At 37.3% G+C, this 17514-nt stretch overlaps 2 protein-coding genes across 8 annotated transcripts in view; one reads left to right on the forward strand and one right to left on the reverse strand.

The window, feature by feature from the left end:
- LOC309616875 (zinc finger protein 320-like) overlaps nt 1–17514 on the forward strand; it is a 212429-nt gene that overhangs the window by 20502 nt on the left and 174413 nt on the right. Inside the window, exons 4-5 of one of the 7 annotated variants that reach the window (XM_082368192.1) lie at nt 15885–15942; nt 16645–17511. The exons of 1 other annotated variant lie outside the window; for it this stretch is intronic. In XM_082368192.1, coding sequence (XP_082224318.1) covers nt 15885–15942; nt 16645–16795 — 209 coding nt within the window. In that variant the 3' untranslated portion in view covers nt 16796–17511. Of the gene's footprint in view, nt 1–3399; nt 9790–15884; nt 17512–17514 lie in introns of those variants that run through there. 5 more of the 7 variants (XM_082368179.1, XM_082368191.1, XM_082368185.1 and 2 more) reach the window with 5 other exon arrangements.
- On the reverse strand, nt 124–1880 carry LOC309616947 (vomeronasal type-1 receptor 4-like; the record flags this gene model as incomplete). Its single annotated transcript, XM_082368359.1, is given in 3 exon segments — nt 124–1487; nt 1491–1829; nt 1833–1880. Coding segments are annotated over 3 exon segments (609 nt in total), but the record flags the coding sequence as incomplete, so codon positions are not given.

Genomic DNA, 17514 nt, shown 5'->3' on the forward strand with positions numbered 1-17514 from the left:
TGTATATATATACACATATATACATATATGTATATATATATACATATATGTGTATATATATATATATATGTATGTTTATGGTCTAATATGTGGTAAATATTTCAAAGTGCCTCTTCTCAGCTAAAAATTTGTATTTCTCTATTTCCAGGCCACAAGGTTCAACATATCAATATCCATTATTTCAAACTCAATCTTTGTTTTTCAAATGATTGTATCTTTAATACTTTACAGAGATAGCTATATTAAAATATTTCCTATACTTGAGACAACAATTTTGCTCCTGCAGAAATCCACCTGCCATTAACTCCACACAAACAAAAAGGATTCATGACTTTCTTCCCCAAATAACTATTCCTCCACTGTGTGTGGTTAGTAAAAACCTCCACTTAATTCCTCATGTAATTGACATGAGAGTACTCCTTCAAATCTCTTTCTTTCCAATATGGTCAGCTGGTATCCTCACACTATACAGAAAAATCTGTCTTCTACAGATGCCAAAACCTGTGCCATCTTATCCCAAACATCATGTCTTTTTAAATTTTCTCACTCACCTCATGTTTTCTTTTTTCTTTTTTTTAAATTGTCCAAAACATCTTTATACTCTCTTTTTCCCCACTCCATTTAATCTGGCCATTGCTACATGAAAAAAAAAATTAAATATGCTGTCTTCCTATATATCATTATACTTCACATGAGCACCATCTTTATAACAATGTAACATACAAATTTCATAACTTGGCTCCCAATATACCTACTCTCTGAAACTGATTTCCATTCCATCTTCACCCCATGATACCTCATTACTCCCTGAGAACATTTTTCTCTTCAGTTTCTTGAATGACCATCCTACATGCTATTCTTTTTTTTATGGAACTTTTCCAGAAATTCCATGTTTAGTTAATTTCTGGATAAATTCATTATGTGAAATTGAAAGTTCCACACTCAAAGACATCCTCAGGACGTCCAGATTGTGTCAGGCTCTACTGTTCTTTTGTTTCTGTTTTTTTAAAATTTCATTGACTCTGAACTACTCCACTACAAACATTAATACAATTCAATTGTATAAGTAATTACATAATAATTACATAATGTTTCATTTACAGTTGCTACTACTTTTCATCATTTTTTATGGGGCAGAATTTTATGTCTTGTGTACCATTCCCTTGTGATGTGACTTCCATAATTTCACTTACAGCTCCGTGAGGATGAGTGGATACACAAGTGAACATGGTACAAAAACATAACTTTATCTCTTTCTGATAAGATCAGTAGCTTTTGCATTCCTTACACAGGCAAAGCAGAGCCTGTATTACATTGACGTTATGGCTCGTGAGAAGAAAGGGACTGACAGTTGGGAAACATGCAGCAACCAATGCAGAGATGTTCACTAGTAACCAACTGGGATTATTAAAAAGAGCAATACAGACTTGGAAGATGGAGGAGAGAGTGTAAAATGATACAAAGGTGTTTACAAGGACAAGGAGTCTTCAGGTTGCTCTGGCCTCAAGGGTGAATCTGTGCGAAAGATTTTTCCTATGAATGTGTTGGACCCGCTGCTTATGCCTGTACAGGATAAAAATCATGGAGCCACTGGCCCAGAGCATGAGCCCCAAGCATAAAACATCAGGGAATGACCACAATGTTGCAAGGAGTGAAAGTGTAATTCTGTTATTACCTACCCCAGCACAGTATCCCAAATCCTTTGTCGTGATGTTTCTGTTGCTCCATTTGCCAGTCGTACACATAGGAAAAATGATATTTACCAGCATTTGCAGGATCCAACACAAGAAAATATAGGAGCCAATGTGCCTGGGAGCTTTCACTTTCATTTATGCCCATCTAGAGTTTCTGGGGCTGATCATGATGGCCTGGAAGACACTCAAGAGTCACTTTCCATGTATGAACAACTGCAGTGAAAGCCGTGCATGTGACAATTTTGCTTTTCTTCACAAATCTATGAGGCAGACACTACTATTCCTTTCGTTGTAAAGATGGGGAGAATACAGACACAGAGAAGTTAGGTATTTGTTTAAAAGTACGCCTTGTTTAGGGGCAAAATGGAGAATTTAGTTTGGCTGTGCCTATTTTAAAGACAGAGGGTTTAATTGTCCTGCTGTGCTAAAAAGCTTGTTATGTTAGCTACATTCTTTGACTGATTCAGGTATATATTTAGTCTTATTTTTAATACCTTGATTTTATTTGATATTGCTGGTATGTTATTTTATAATTTTGATTGTAACAACCTTCAATTTAATTGTAAAGATTTATTCTATGGGACAAAAGCAATTACAAATGAGGATTTAGAAATCTTACTAAAATGTCAGATGTGCTGATTGCAGCATAATACTGCCGGGTCCTGCCCAATGACTTGGACTTAATGAATTCAAGAATCGCTCTATATTAGGATGACAAGAGAAGACGTGCTGCCTTTTCGCCAAGAAGAAAAATACAATAGCACCGATCATGGGAATTATTGAACAATCTCATGTCTTGCTTAGATTATGGGATGTCAAACACCAGTACAGGATAAAATCACTTGGGGTTAGAAATGAAATTATTACTAATTTCAGATCATATAATTATCTATTCATTAATATCTGACTTAAGTAAAACTATTATCAAGGAGGCGAGTTGTGTGAAAGATACTAATATATGACATAATTTCAAAAGTAGATGTGTAATAAGAAGTGGAGTTTGTGCATTTTATAAGTTTAAATTTAGATCTTTGAGTTTTTATTAGAATCTTTTAAAACCAGAGAAAAGCTCAGAGGATACTTTTGAGTCTGACAGCTTCTGTCTGAAATGCAGGATTTTAGTTACCTTTTCTTTAAATGGTGTTTCCTTCACTTCAGGAGGAAGACAGCCTCACCACCATCAGCAGGCAGTGGATGATTTCAGTAGGGACACAATTACTGTCTTTGTTAAGCACTTTATACTCTCAGAGTTAGAGAAAATATTTCTATTCCAGGATTTTTCATTCAAATACACCGTTTCTTTACTGGATTAGACGATTCCTGTAGGTTCACCATACAGCAAATTACAAGCATGGAGGTATTATAGGCACTCCTCTAGTGATTCTAGAAACTGTCTGTGATCCCAGTAGGGTGGGCTAAAAATGATTGGTTTCAGAACTATAGTCCTTAAACAGCTGAAAGGAATCATCATTTGCATTAAACATCATTAAACTCTCAGCGAGGGTTACATGTAATCATATATGGAGACACTGAGTGATTTGGGATGTCTAGGACCCCGATTTCTCTTCATAGTTCAGTTGATACCTCAGAAATGATTTCTCTTTCCTGTGGGCTTTTTTCAGTGGATCAGTTTCAGACCCCGAAAAATTCCGATTTCCAATATGATCACTAACTCTGACTTCCAATATGCCTACTTCCCTTACAGCCTCTGACTGTCAGACTGAAAGAGAAAGTACTCACCAGACTCCATCCCTCTGTTTGGACAGTGAGCACAGAGTGAAGGTCATGACATCCAGACAGAAGTTCAATTATTATTTCATCTGGAACGGCATTGACAGTGCGGTCTTGGGGAACTGAAGACGTTTCTGAACAACTTTTTCCCGGTTGCTAGTTACTAAAACCAATTACAAGTTTCTAATTAGCATCTCCAAAGAGACCACTGAAGTGTTTGGGAAAGGCTCTTCCTTTTCCATGATTTGGGGAGCAGCTGGGGTCTCACATGGAGGAGCACGGGGTACTGAGGTCTGACACGTGAGGGAGTGGCAGTGCAACACATGTTTCTCATGGATGCTGTTTCCCAGAGCCATTTTTCCACCCCAAAGTGAGTTTTCTCCTAATCTTCACACCAGTGAGTCACACCATAATTTAATGAGCAAAGAAACAAAGTACCTGAGAAGGATGTTCAAAGAAATACAGTAAAAGGACGAACTCTAAGTCAAGCATTTGTTGAAAATTATATTGGAACTCTAGATGATCTGGAAATTCTGTAGGAAAATGTACTTTACTCATACTGATAAGTCAGTAGTGATAGGAAATCTAAATAGAACAAAAGCAATAAAAAAGGAGAAATTTATGAGGGCTGTACAAACAAAAGCACCAGCATTTGATGCTTTAAAAGGTCATTCCTCCAGATGTCAGATAGGCCAATGCTACTGACCGTTCAAGAGCATCGAATGGTTGCCATCGTCCTCTTATTTGTTGCTGGATTTTCCATAATGAACCCTGATTACTCTTGTACTTATTCAAGAAATATAAAACATGACTTCAAATCAAATCTTTGGGTTTTCTACAAACAAATCTACATTTTATCTGGGTCCATTATCCAATATCTTTCAATATCCAAGTAAGGTGTAAGAGGCATAATGGTGGACATCCCCTAATATGCACAACCACCCACCCCAACCCACCCACAGTGATACACACACACTTGCAAAGCCACTCATGCATTCACAATCAAATAGTCACGTAAACTCACATACTTACATACATCCTCACAGATCCACCACAAACACTCATCCCCAGACTTACTATTTAGAGATACACACTCATATTAGTACACACTTAGTATGATGCATACGCAAACTCACAGTCTCATTTTCATTCAAAAAAATCAAACTCATATAGTCAGCATATGTGTGTTGATATTGTGTTCATATATGAAGGAAATAGTGGTATTTTCAGACCCCCTTTTATCAAGTCACCCTTTATACTCCTTCCAACTCTGTAATCAACTCAGGAGGATGACATTACAACGTCCAGAATGTAAAAAGTGAAATGCATTGCCACTTTATTTTTTTATTTTTTTGAAAGAATTAAATTTATGCCCAATTAATCGGGCCCATAGTTATCAAATACTTCTTTTTGTTTTTTAAAAATATTTGTTTATTTTATTTATTATTTATTTTGGCTGCACCGGGTCTTAGTTGTGGCACATGGGAATCTTCAGTTGTGAACTCTTACTTGTGGCATGCATGCAGCAGCATCTAGTTCCCTGACCAGGGGTTGAACCTGGGCCCCCTGCACTGGGAGCATGGAGTCTTACCCACTGGACCACCAGGGAAGTCCCGCATTGCCTCTTTAGATGAAGACACTTAGACTGTTGGAGGAGTTACAACGCACAGGTGTGTGATAGAGCAGGGTAAGAGCGAGAGCACAGGAAAAGGGTGGCATAGAGAGAAGGAGGTGGTGCAGACAGAGAGCCCAGAGATGTGGGAATGTGAAACGGAGGGTAGAGAATAGAAGGTTAAAAGGCACCGTTTCGTTCATGTCATGGAGGGGTTAAAGAGCACTGGTGAGTTTAAGGGTAGAGGTGATAGAGCATGAAAGGAACTTAAGGGTCCAGGAGATGCTGGATGTTGCGGTACTAAGGGTGTAGGGCGTCATGGGAACGAAGAAGATGATAGGGATGGCAAGATAATGGGCCAAGGTAGATAAAGAGCAGGAATGGGTAAAAAGGCCCAGGAGAATTAATGTCTATGAGGAGTTGAAGAAAAGGAGAGATTGAGCAAGATAATGGGTTGGGTACCTGGTGGTCCAAGGCAGAGGTGGGGGTAGGAAGGGGAGCTGGAGATGTAGGGATAATGGAAGGGAGGTCAAAAGGAGCTAGGGAGGATAGTGGACACCAGTGGGCTAAAGGGCCTGGAGTAAGGACAGGATTACAGTGTTGGCATAGTCACGGTGGTCATGGGGATGCTGAGGAAACCGGATGGTTGGGAATTCAGGTGGGAGTGAAGGAGGACCCAGAGGATGAAGAGTGCTGGGGGCAATGGAAAGCTAAAATGTTTGGCTGGCATGCCTGGAATGGAGATGTCAAAGATAAACAGCCAGACATTAAAGTAGTGAAAACAGATTATATTCAGTAACTACTGACAGTAGGGGAAAGAGCCGAGCTCCATTCCAATATGTGCAAAGGTGAGAGGGTGTTTTAAAGGGAGAATGAAGGAGGAGGGGTTGGTGAGTGAAGGCTTGGTAGAATCAGAGAAGGGAAACATTACAAAGAGTTGGTCATTGTAAAAGCAATTAGGCCAGCTGCATTTACTAGCTGGCAATTATTATTATAATTATTATTATTTACAGGCACAGCTTGTTTTATTGTGCTTTGCTTTATGGTGCTTCCCAGATACTGCGTTTTTTACAAATTGAACGTTTGTGGCAACCCTGCATCGAGCAAGTCTCTTGGCACCATTTTCCAACAGCATTTCTAGCTGGCAGTTATTGAAGTTAGGATTCTGTTCTCCCGAAGACACTAAAAGACAGAGGCTCTATCCTTCCTGATGATTCTGTATTAAAGGAATCACTCTCTGGTGCTGAGGAAGACACTTCTGAATTGTAAAAGATAACATCTTCACAGCCATAAGCCCCTTAAGTAAATGCACTAAGAAGGAGGTCAGGGGCCAATCATTAGGTGTTGGCTAGAATATACATAAAATTCTTTTAGCAGCATTGAGACTTTTCAAGCAGGCATTTTATTTGGATGCAGGGTGGGGAGGGGTAAAGATGGGGTCATCCCAGGGACATGGCATTATACTGCTAGAAGCTATTCTACAGTTTATTCCTGTCTTAGTGCAGATTTTTGGACAGAGTCATTACATGCAGATGCCACACATTGTGTTTTACCTTGTTGTTTACTGTATATATTTGTATGCCCATAAGTATTCTTGAGGTATTTGTTCAGGGATGCAATTAAGTGACTTGGAAACAATTTGACCCTTGTAGATTTGATGTTTACAATCTATTAGGTGGGGCCTGAGCAGAACTCAATTTAGGAATAATTGTTCCTCACTACTGAGACAAAGCCTGCTAGTTTAATTTACTCAAGGCCTCCTGAATTTTGACTTTTTCAAGTCTAACTATTTGGAATAGCTACTATACCTGGCCCTCTGTGAATCCCAGGTACTGTTTCCTCTAAACATATATATATATTTTTTTCCTGTAGTATCAGCTAGTTTCTTCACATGTTTGTATAGTCAGTACTCTGCTGGATATTTCAGGGAGGCTTCTGCAGACTTCTGGGGTCTGTCTATATGCAGATCTCTCCGGTCTGGTAGTCTGTTCTTTGAACTCTCTCTGCCTTGATCTCCAAGGACTCTCAGCTCTCTCTTTGATGTAGGGATTCTGCTGTCCTCCCTGTGCCATGGCCTGGAAACATCCTCCTGAAAATAATCTGAGCTATCATGTGACTCACCTCTTTTGTTTCTCATTTCTCAGGGATCGTTTCCTTTATTGCCTGATGTCCACTTTTTTTTTTTTTTTTTTACTATCATTGTTGCATGTATTATATCTCTGTATTTGTTGTTTCAGGTGAGCAAGTAAACTAGTTCTTGTTATTCCCTCAGAAAGAAAAGTTCATTTAATTAAAAAAGTCCATTCCTGATTTACTTGACATTTTTGTTGAGGTGTGAAAACAGGAATGGATTGTAGTTTATCTTTGCTCTTCAGTAAAAATATGCCAATATTCCAACACCAATTATTTGAGAGGTTTTTCTCACTTTTCTATTTGATATTAAATTTCTTCATACGTTTTGGTTGACTTCTGAAATTTCTTTTCCAATGATCTGTCAGTCAGATATATGCAAATAACACACTTTTATTTACAGAGGCTTTGTAGTATGATTTACTATCTGGTAAAACCAGCTTTCTTCATGTTCTTTTTCAGGATTTTCCTGAATACATTTTTTTTTTTTTGCTTATTCAATAAGTCTCTACTCCAAGAAAAATATCTGGTATTATATATATTGGGTTTATCTAATCTTTCTATCCATGATATGACTTCAGCTTTCCCTTTCTCCAAATATGTGTGTCTGTGTGTGTGCATTATCATATAAAATACTTGATAATTTTCCATGTATAGGCTGTTCTTGTTTCTTGTTAGGTTCATTTCTATCTTATTTTATACTTTTATCAATTGCAGTCTCCTTTTCTTAGTAACTTTTAACTGAGTAGGATCTGTAGATGTGAAGACTCATGCATTGTACGTTAATGTTTTATTCTAATATATTTTTTATTGTTTTATTTTTAAATAAAATATAAGTTAATTCCTTGGGGTACATATTATTATTATTTGTATATTTGACAAGCAAATATGAATTTATCCTTTTATTTTATATGATTAATTGCCTTCACTAATGACTCCAATAAAGTGGTAAACATTTTTTAAAATTTATTTATTTTATTCATTTATTTTTGTCTGCATTGGGTCATCATTGCTATGCGCAGGCTTTCTCTAGTTGCAGAGAGTGGGGGCTACTCTTCGTTGCGGTGCCTGGGCTTCTCATTGCTGTGGCTTCTCTCATTGTGGAGCATGGGCTCTAGGCACATTGTCTTTGCTAGTTGCAGCACGTGAGCTTCAGTAGTTGTGGCTCACAGGCTCTAGAGCTCAGGCTCAGTAGTTGTGGCTCATGGGCTTAGTTACTCCACGGCATGTGGGATCCTCCTGGACCAGGGCTCGAACCAGTATCCCCTGCATTGGCAGGTGGATTCTTAACCACTGCACCGCCAGGGAAGTCCCTAAAGTGGTAAACATTTGAAACAATATGAACCTTCTAGTTTTCTTTCCTAGTGACTTTAGTGGAAATTAATCTAATATTTCTCTGTAGGTGGAATAACTGCTCTACAGCTCAGTAATATTGATCCAGTTAAGGACATAGTAACTAATATCTTATTGGGTTTTTTTCATTATTATCACCTATTGAATTCTGCCAAAGAGCTTTGTTTGCCACTATCAATATAATTATGTCTTTCTCTAACTTTTAAAACATGATTATATTAATGTATTGCCTAAAAATTAAACCACTGCATTGCCAGTATAAGCTGCATTTGATTATGATATAATCTTTTATTAGTACCAATACTTGTAAATATTATATTCAGTAATTTTGGATCCCTAGATATATGTGAAATGTGTCAAATATTCATGGCAATCATTGTAAGATTTTAAGAATTTATTTTGTAGATAGCCTTGTCCACCAGAGGGCAGACAGCAGAAGCAAGAAGAGCTACAATCCTGCAGCCTGTGGAACAAAAACCACATTCACAGAAAGATAGACAAGATGAAAAGGCAGAGGGCTATGTACAGATGAAGGAACAAGATAAAACCCCAGAAAAACAACTAAATGAAGTGGAGATAGGCAACCTTCCAGAAAAAGAATTCAGAATAATGAGAGTGAAGACGATCCAGGACTTCGGAAAAACAATGCAGGCAAAGATCGAGAAGATGCAAGAAACATTTAACAAAGACCTAGAAGAATTAAAGAACAAACAAACAGAGATGAACAATACAATAACTGAAATGAAAACTACACTAGAAGGAATCAATAGCAGAATAACTGAGGCAGAAGAACGGATAAGTGACCTGGAAGACAGAATGGTGGAATTCACTGCTGCAGAACAGAATAAAGAAAAAAGAATGAAAAGAAATGAAGACAGCCTAAGAGACCTCTGGGACAACATTAAACGCAACAACATTTGCATTATAGGGGTCCCAGAAGGAGAAGAGAGAGAGAAAGGACCCGAGAAAATATTTGAAGAGATTATAGTCGAAAACTTCCCTAACGTGGGAAAGGAAATAGCCACCCAAGTCCAGGAAGCGCAGAGAGTCCCATACAGGATAAACCCAAGGAGAAACACGCCGAGACACATAGTAATCAAATTGGCAAAAATTAAAGACAAAGAAAAATTATTGAAAGCAGCAAGGGAAAAATGACAAATAACATACAAGGGAACTCTCATAAGGTTAACAGCTGATTTCTCAGCAGAAACTCTACAAGCCAGAAGGGAGTGGCATGATATACTTAAAGTGATGAAAGGGAAGAACCTACAAGCAACATTACTCTACCCAGGAAGGATCTCATTCAGAGTTGATGGAGAAATGAAAAGCTTTACAGACAAGCAAAAGCTAAGAGAATTCAGCACCACCAAACCAGCTCTACAACAAATGCTAAAGGAACTTCTCTAAGTGGGAAACACAAGAGAAGAAAAGGACCTACAAAAACAAACCCAAAACAATTAAGAAAATGGTCATAGGAACATACATATCAATAATTACCTTAAACGTGAATGGATTAAATGCTCCAACCAAAAGACACAGGCTTGCTGAATGGATACAAAAACAAGACCCATATATATGCTGTCTACAAGAGACCCACTTCAGACCTAGGGACACATACAGACTGAAAGTGAGGGGATGGAAAAAGATATTCCATGCAAATGGAAATCAAAAGAAAGCTGGAGTAGCTATACTCATATCAGGTAAAATAGATTTTAAATAAAGAATGTTACAAGAGACAAGGAAGGACACTACATAATGATCAAGGGATCAATCCAAGAAGAAGATATAACAATTATAAATATATATGCACCCAACATAGGAGCACCTCAATACATAAGGCAACTGCTAACAGCTATAAAAGAGGAAATTGACAGTATCACAATAATAGTGGGGGACTTTAACACCTCACACCAATGGACAGATCATCCAAAATGAAAATAAATAAGGAAACTGAAGCTTTAAATGACACAATAGACCAGATAGATTTAATTGATATTTATAGGACATTCCATCCAAAAACAGCAGATTACACTTTCTTCTCAAGTGCGCACGGAACATTCTCCAGGATAGATCACATCTTGGGTCACAAGTCAAACCTCAGTAAATATAAGAAAATTGAAATCATATCAAGCATCTTTTCTGACCACAACACCGTGAGATTAGCATGCATTACAGGGAAAAAAACGTAAAGAAAACAAACACATGGAGGCTAAAAAATACGTTACTAAATAACCAAGAGATCACTGAAGAAATCAAAGAGGAAATCAAAAAATACCTAGAGACAAATGACAATGAAAACACGACAATCTAAAACCTATGGGATGCAGCAAAAGCAGTTCTAAGAGGGAAGTTTATAGCTATACAAGGCTACCTCAAGAAACAAGAAAAATCTCAAATAAACAATCTAACCTTACACCTAAGGGAACTAGAGAAAGAAGAACAAACAAAACCCAAAGTAAGCAGAAGGAAAGAAATCATAAAGATCAGAGCAGAAATAAATGAAATAGAAACAAAGAAAACAGTAACAAAGATCAATAAAACTAAAAGCTGGTTCTTTGAGAAGATAAACAAAATTGATAAACCATTAGCCAGACTCATCAAGAAAAAGAAGGAGAGGACTCAAATCAATAAAATTAGAAATGAAAAAGGAGACGTTACAACAGACACCGCAGAAATACAAAGCATCCTAAGAGACTACTACAAGCAACTCTATGCCAATAAAATGGACAACCTGGAAGAAATGGACAAATTCTTAGAAAGGTATAACCTTCCAAGACCGAACCAGGAAGAAATAGAAAATATGAACAGACCAATCACACGTAATGAAATTGAAACTGTGATTTAAAATCTTCCAACAAACAAAAGTCCAGGACCAGATGGCTTCACAGGTGAATTCTATCAAAAATTTAGTGAAGAGCTAACACCCATCCTTCTCAAACTCTTCCAAAAAATTGCAGAGGAAGGAACACTCCCAACCTCATTCTATGAGACCACCATCACCCTGATACCAAAACCAGACAAAGATACTACAAAAAAACAAAATTACAGACCAATATCACTCATGAATATAGATGCAAAAATCCTCAGCAAAATACTAGCAAACAGAATCCAACAACACATTAAAAGGATCATACACCATGATCAAGTGGGATTTATCTCAGGGGTGCAAGGATTCTTCAATATACGCAAATCAATCAATGGGCTACACCATATTAACAAATTGAAGAATAATAACCATATGATCATCTCAATAGATGCAGAAAAATCTTTTGACAAAATTCAGCACCCATTTATGATAAAAACACTCCAGAAAGTGGGCATAGAGGGAACCTACTTCAACATAATAAAGGCCATATACGACAAACCCACAGCAAACATCATTCTCAATGGTGAAAAACTGAAAGCATTTCTTCTAAGATCAGGAAGGAGACAAGGATGTCCACTCTCACCACTATTATTCAACATAGTTTTGGAAGTCCTAGCCATGGCAATCAGAGAAGAAAAAGAAATAAAAGGAATACAAATGGGAAAAGAAGAAGTAAAACTGTCACTGTTTGCAGATGACATGATACCATACATAGAGAATCCTAAAGATGCCACCAGAAAACTACTAGAGCTAATCAATGAATTTGGTAAGGTTGCAGGATACAAAATTAATGCACAGAAATCTCTTGCATTCCTATACACTAATGATGAAAAATCTGAAAGAGAAATTATGGAAACACTCCCATTTACCATTGCAACAAAAAGAATAAAATACCTAGGAATAAACCTACCTAGGGAAACAAAAGACCTGTATGCAGAAAACTATAAGGCACTGATGAAAGAAATTAAAGATGATACCAACAGGATAAAGAAGATGTGACAAATATATACAGTGGAATATTACTCAACCATAAAAGAAACGAAATTGAGTTATCTGTAGTGAGGTGGATGGACCTAGAGTCTGTCATACAGAGTGAAGTACGTCAGAAAGACAAAAACAAATACCGTACGCTAACACATATATATGGAATGTAAAAAGAAAAAAGAAAAAAAAAATGGTCATGAAGAACCTAGGGGCAAGACGGGAATAAAGACACAGACCTACTAGAGAATGGACTTGAGGATATGGGGAAGGGGAAGGGTAAGCTGGAACAAAGTGAGAGAGTGGCATGGACATATATACACTACCATACGTAAAATAGATAGCTAGTGGGAAGCAGCTGCATAGCACAGGGAGATCAGCTCGGTGCTTTGTGATCACCTGCAGGGGTGGGATAAGGAGGGTGGGAGGGAAGGAGACACAAGAGGGAAGAGATATGGGGACATATGTATATGTATAACTGATTGTTTTAAAGCAGAAAGTAACACACCATTGTAAAGCAATTATACTCCAATAAAGATGTTAATAAAAAAAAAGACACCAACAGATGGAGATATATACCATGTTCTTGGATTGGAAGAATCAATATTTTGAAAATGACTATACTACCCAAAGCAATCTACAGATTCAGTGCAATCCCTATCAAATTACCAATGGCATTTTTTTATGGAACTAGAACAAAAAATCGTAAAAATTTTATGGAGACAAAAAAGACCCCGAATAGCCAAAGCAGTCTTGAGGGAAAAAAACGGAGCTGGGGACTTCCTGACTTCAGACTATACTACAAAGCTACAGTAACCAAGACAATATGGTACTGGCGCAAAAACAGAAACATAGATCAATGGAACAAGATAGAAAGCCCAGAGATAAACCCACGCACCTATGGTCAACTAATCTATGACAAAGGAGGCAAGAATATACAATGGAGAAAAGACAGCCTCTTCAATAAGTGGTGCTGGGAAAACTGGACAGCTACATGTAAAAGAATGAAATTAGAACACTCCCTAACACCATATGCAAAGATAAACTCAAAATGGATTAGAGACCTAAATGTAAGGCCAGACAGTATAAAACTCTTAGAGGAAAACATAGGAAGAACACTCTTTGACATAAATCACAGCAAGATCTTTTTTGATCCACCTTCTAGAGTAATGGAAATAAAAACAAAAGTAAACAAATGGGACCTAATGAAACTTCAAAGCTTCTGCACAACAAAGGAAACCATAAACAGGACGAAAAGACAGCCCTCAGAATGGGAGAAAATATTTGCAAACAAATCAACAGACAAAGGATTAATCTCCAAAATATATAAACAGCTCATGCAGCTCAATATTAAAAAAACAAACAACCCAATCCAAAAATGGGCAGATGACCTAAATAGACATTTCTCCAAAGAAGACATACAGATGGCCAAGAAGCACATGAAAAGCTGCTCAACATCACTAATTATTAGAGAAATGCAAATCAGAACTACAATGAGGTATCACCTCACACCAGTTAGAATGGGGATCATCAGAAAATCTACAAACAACAAATGCTGGAGAGGGTGTGGAGAAAAGGGAACCCTCTTGCACTGTTGGTGGGAAAGTAAATTGATACAGCCACTATGGAGAACAGTATGGAGGTTCCTTAAAAAACTAAAAATAGAATTACCATATGATCCAGCAATCCCACTACTGGGTATATACCCAGAGAAAACCATAATTCAAAAAGACCCATGCACCCCAATGTTCATTGCAGCACTATTTACAATAGCCAGGTCATGGAAGCAACCTAAATGCCCAATGACAGACGAATGGATAAAGAAGAAGTGGTATATATATACAATGGAATATTACTCACCCATAAAAAGGAACGAAATTGGGTCATTTGTTGAGAAGCGGATGGATCTAGAGAGTGTCATACAGAGTGAAGTAAGTCAGAAAGAGAAAAACATCATATATTAATGCATATATGTGGAACCTAGAAAAATGGTACAGATGAACCAGTTTGCAGGGCAGAATTTGAGACACAGAGGTAGAGAACAAACGTATGGACACCAAGGGGGGAAAGCGGCTGGGGGTGGGGGTGGGGTTGGGGGTGTGATGACTTGGGCGATTGGGATTGACATGTATACACTGATGTGTATAAAACTGATGACTAATAATAACCTGCTGTAAAAAAAATAAAAAAATTTAAAAAGCAATGATTCCCTATGTTTCTAGATATAATAGGAAGCCATCTTTCAGAAAATAAGAAAATGTATTTCGGATAAGTCCCCAGTTACTTTACGTACGTCTGAAGAATCAGGACAAATACAACTGATACTGTTTTCACAAAGCAATTGTATATTCTTCCTTTTATCCATCAGTAGTTAAGTGGGAAAAGAAAATTATTTGAAAGCATTATTGTTCAATACTTTTGCATGGCCAAAGTAGCATGGGTTTATTTCATATTTTAAGAGTTGTAGAATATCACTAGTAAATTTTATCATCTGGTGCTGTTTGTATGAGGGAGTTGCTTTATAATATTGCTGTTTTTTTTTTAATTGATTGATGATTGATTGATTGCTATGTTGGGTCTTCGTTCCTGTGCTAGGGCTTTCTCCACTTGTGACGAGCGGGGGCCACTCTTCATCGCGGTGCGCGGGCCTCTCACTATCGCGGCCTCTCTTGTTGCGGAGCACAGGCTCCAGACGCGCAGGCTCAGTAGTTGTGGCTCACGGGCCTAGTTGCTCCGTGGCATGTGGGATCTTCCCAGATCAGGGCTCGAATCCGTGTCCCCTGCATTAGCAGGCAGATTCTCAAGCACTGCGCCACCAGGGAAGCCCAATATTGCTGTTTTTGGTGTTCCCTGGGGACAAGGATCAGTTCAGAATTTGTACTCTTCTTGAATCAAAAATGATAAAATAAATATATACTAATAGAAAGTATCCATGTCCACTAGACTTCCCTATTAATTAGCACTTTGTACAAATCTTGTCTGTGATTTCTAATGTAAGTTCATTGCATCATATTCTTCCTTTCACACCTCTTTTCTTTTTTTATTTTTCACACTTCTTTTCTTACAAATTCCTTCTCTGCCCCTTTGTATCCTTCCATACTACTACTACTAATTTTCTTTATTTTGCTGAGCATAAATGCAGAGTTATATGTTGGGAACAGTAAACTTACCAGGGAAGCACAAAATCCAGTTAAATATGTGTGTTTTATTGCTAGTCCCTTAACTGTCAAATCTCAAAATTTTCTACTTCCACCTGCCTGCCTCCGGCTGTAATTGAAATGGAAAAACTTCTTCCAAACACTAAACCTGTCTCTTTGGAGATGCTCAGTAGAAACTTCTAATCATTTCTGGGAATTGAGAACTGGGAAAAACTTTTTAAGACATAGTCTCAAATGCCCAATTGTGCAGTGTCATTGAAAGTACTGGTGAAGTCATAATTGCATTTCTGTGGGGGGAAGTGAGGTCACAGAATTACAATCCCATATCTTATGGTCTGGCTGCTTCCTTCCCATACAAGCAGAGGGTATCATGACTGTCACACTGAATCCACTGTCCTGGCAGAAGAAAGGAGTCAAGTGAGTATTTTCTATTTCAGTATAAAAGACAGAGTTTATAATGGAATAAGGCTTCTGTATCTGTATTAGTCTTTGTCTGGAAAAGGGATATTTCTTTTTCTTTTCTTTTTAAAAAATTTTTATTGGCGTATAGTTGATTTACAATGTTGTGTTAGTTTCAGGTGTACAGCAAAGTGAATCAGCCATACATATACATATATCCACTCTTTTTTGGATTCTTTTCCCATATAGGCCATTACAGAGTGTTGAGTAGAGTTCACTGTGCTAAACAGTACATCCTTATTAGTTTGGAAAAAGTATTTTTCTGAAGTAGAAACTGGTTCAGTGCTAAGCCCCACATAGGAAGGAATCATAATTCCTGGAGCACAGGCTGAGCTTGTGAAGAGAGAATGGAGGTCCAAGACCATAAACCAATCTCTGACAGCTCCTAACGTATTTTAATGTAATCCTCACCGATTGTTGGGATTTCTTCCAGGTAGTAATAAAATCTTATTTTTATGACCTTTAAGACTGTAGTTCAGAAATTAATCTGCTATTTAATATGCTCTATACAAATCACAGAGAAGTTTCCATAATTAGTTCAGTTAATTCAGTAAAAGTTCTATGCATGCAATAATGAGTTTGATGGAGCTAATTTAATCTTCCATCTCTGTATAAAAATTATAAGTGACATTTGCTGAAGTATAATTATTTTTCTCTTAGGTTTGTTTTTGTTTTTCTTTTTTGGCTGCACGGCACAGCATGTGGAATCTTAGTTCCCCGACCAGGGATTGAAGCTGCACCCCCTGCAGTAGAAGCGTGGAGTCTTAACCACTGGACCACCAGGGAAGTCCCTTCTCTTACTTGGTTTTGATGTGTTTAATGGATAGTAATTAGCTCTCTCCTGAAATTATTTGTGGTCAATTGGTTAACTTAGGACAATTTTCCTTCATGAAGTTAGGAAAGGAAGCTTCATGGAAAACTTAACTTTACACTTGAGGGATTCAGACTGTAGAAAAATTAAGGATTCCAGCATTTTTCAGGATCAAATATCTTGTTTCTCTTGTTCTCTTGTTTCTTTTGATATTTTCTCTTGTTTATAAAATTCTAATGTCATTTTCAGGCTCAACCTTGTGTTTCTCCTATTTCAATTTATTAAGTGCAGAAGATTTCCTGACTCCAAATTCCATTTTGTGTACTTTTTGTGTTTTATTATCTTTCTTAAATCTCACATTAATTAGAATTTTGATGAATTTTTCTAAAACAATAAACAGATCATTTTATGTTCTTTAATGAAGAATAATTTAGGTCCTACTCTAAATATTTTATCACTCATTTAAATGTCAAGTCCCATAGTTTAGGGCAAAGCCCAATACATACAATGTAAACACTATATAACGAAACACATCAGACGTGGGAAACCTTGGACAAAAGAAAAAATATATTTAAAACAAATTATCAGGGTAGGTAATAGTAAGTGGAGAATCTTGAATTTAATATTTCATGAAAAAAATAGCCCACAATTCATGTTTTCGTGCAGAATCGTCTCTTTGTGAATCTTCACTCTTTGTGAACAGTGAGCCCTGGAAAATG

This window comes from Balaenoptera borealis (assembly GCF_965194805.1).
Source record: "Balaenoptera borealis genome assembly, chromosome: 19".
Classification (NCBI taxonomy): Eukaryota; Metazoa; Chordata; class Mammalia; order Artiodactyla; family Balaenopteridae; genus Balaenoptera; species Balaenoptera borealis.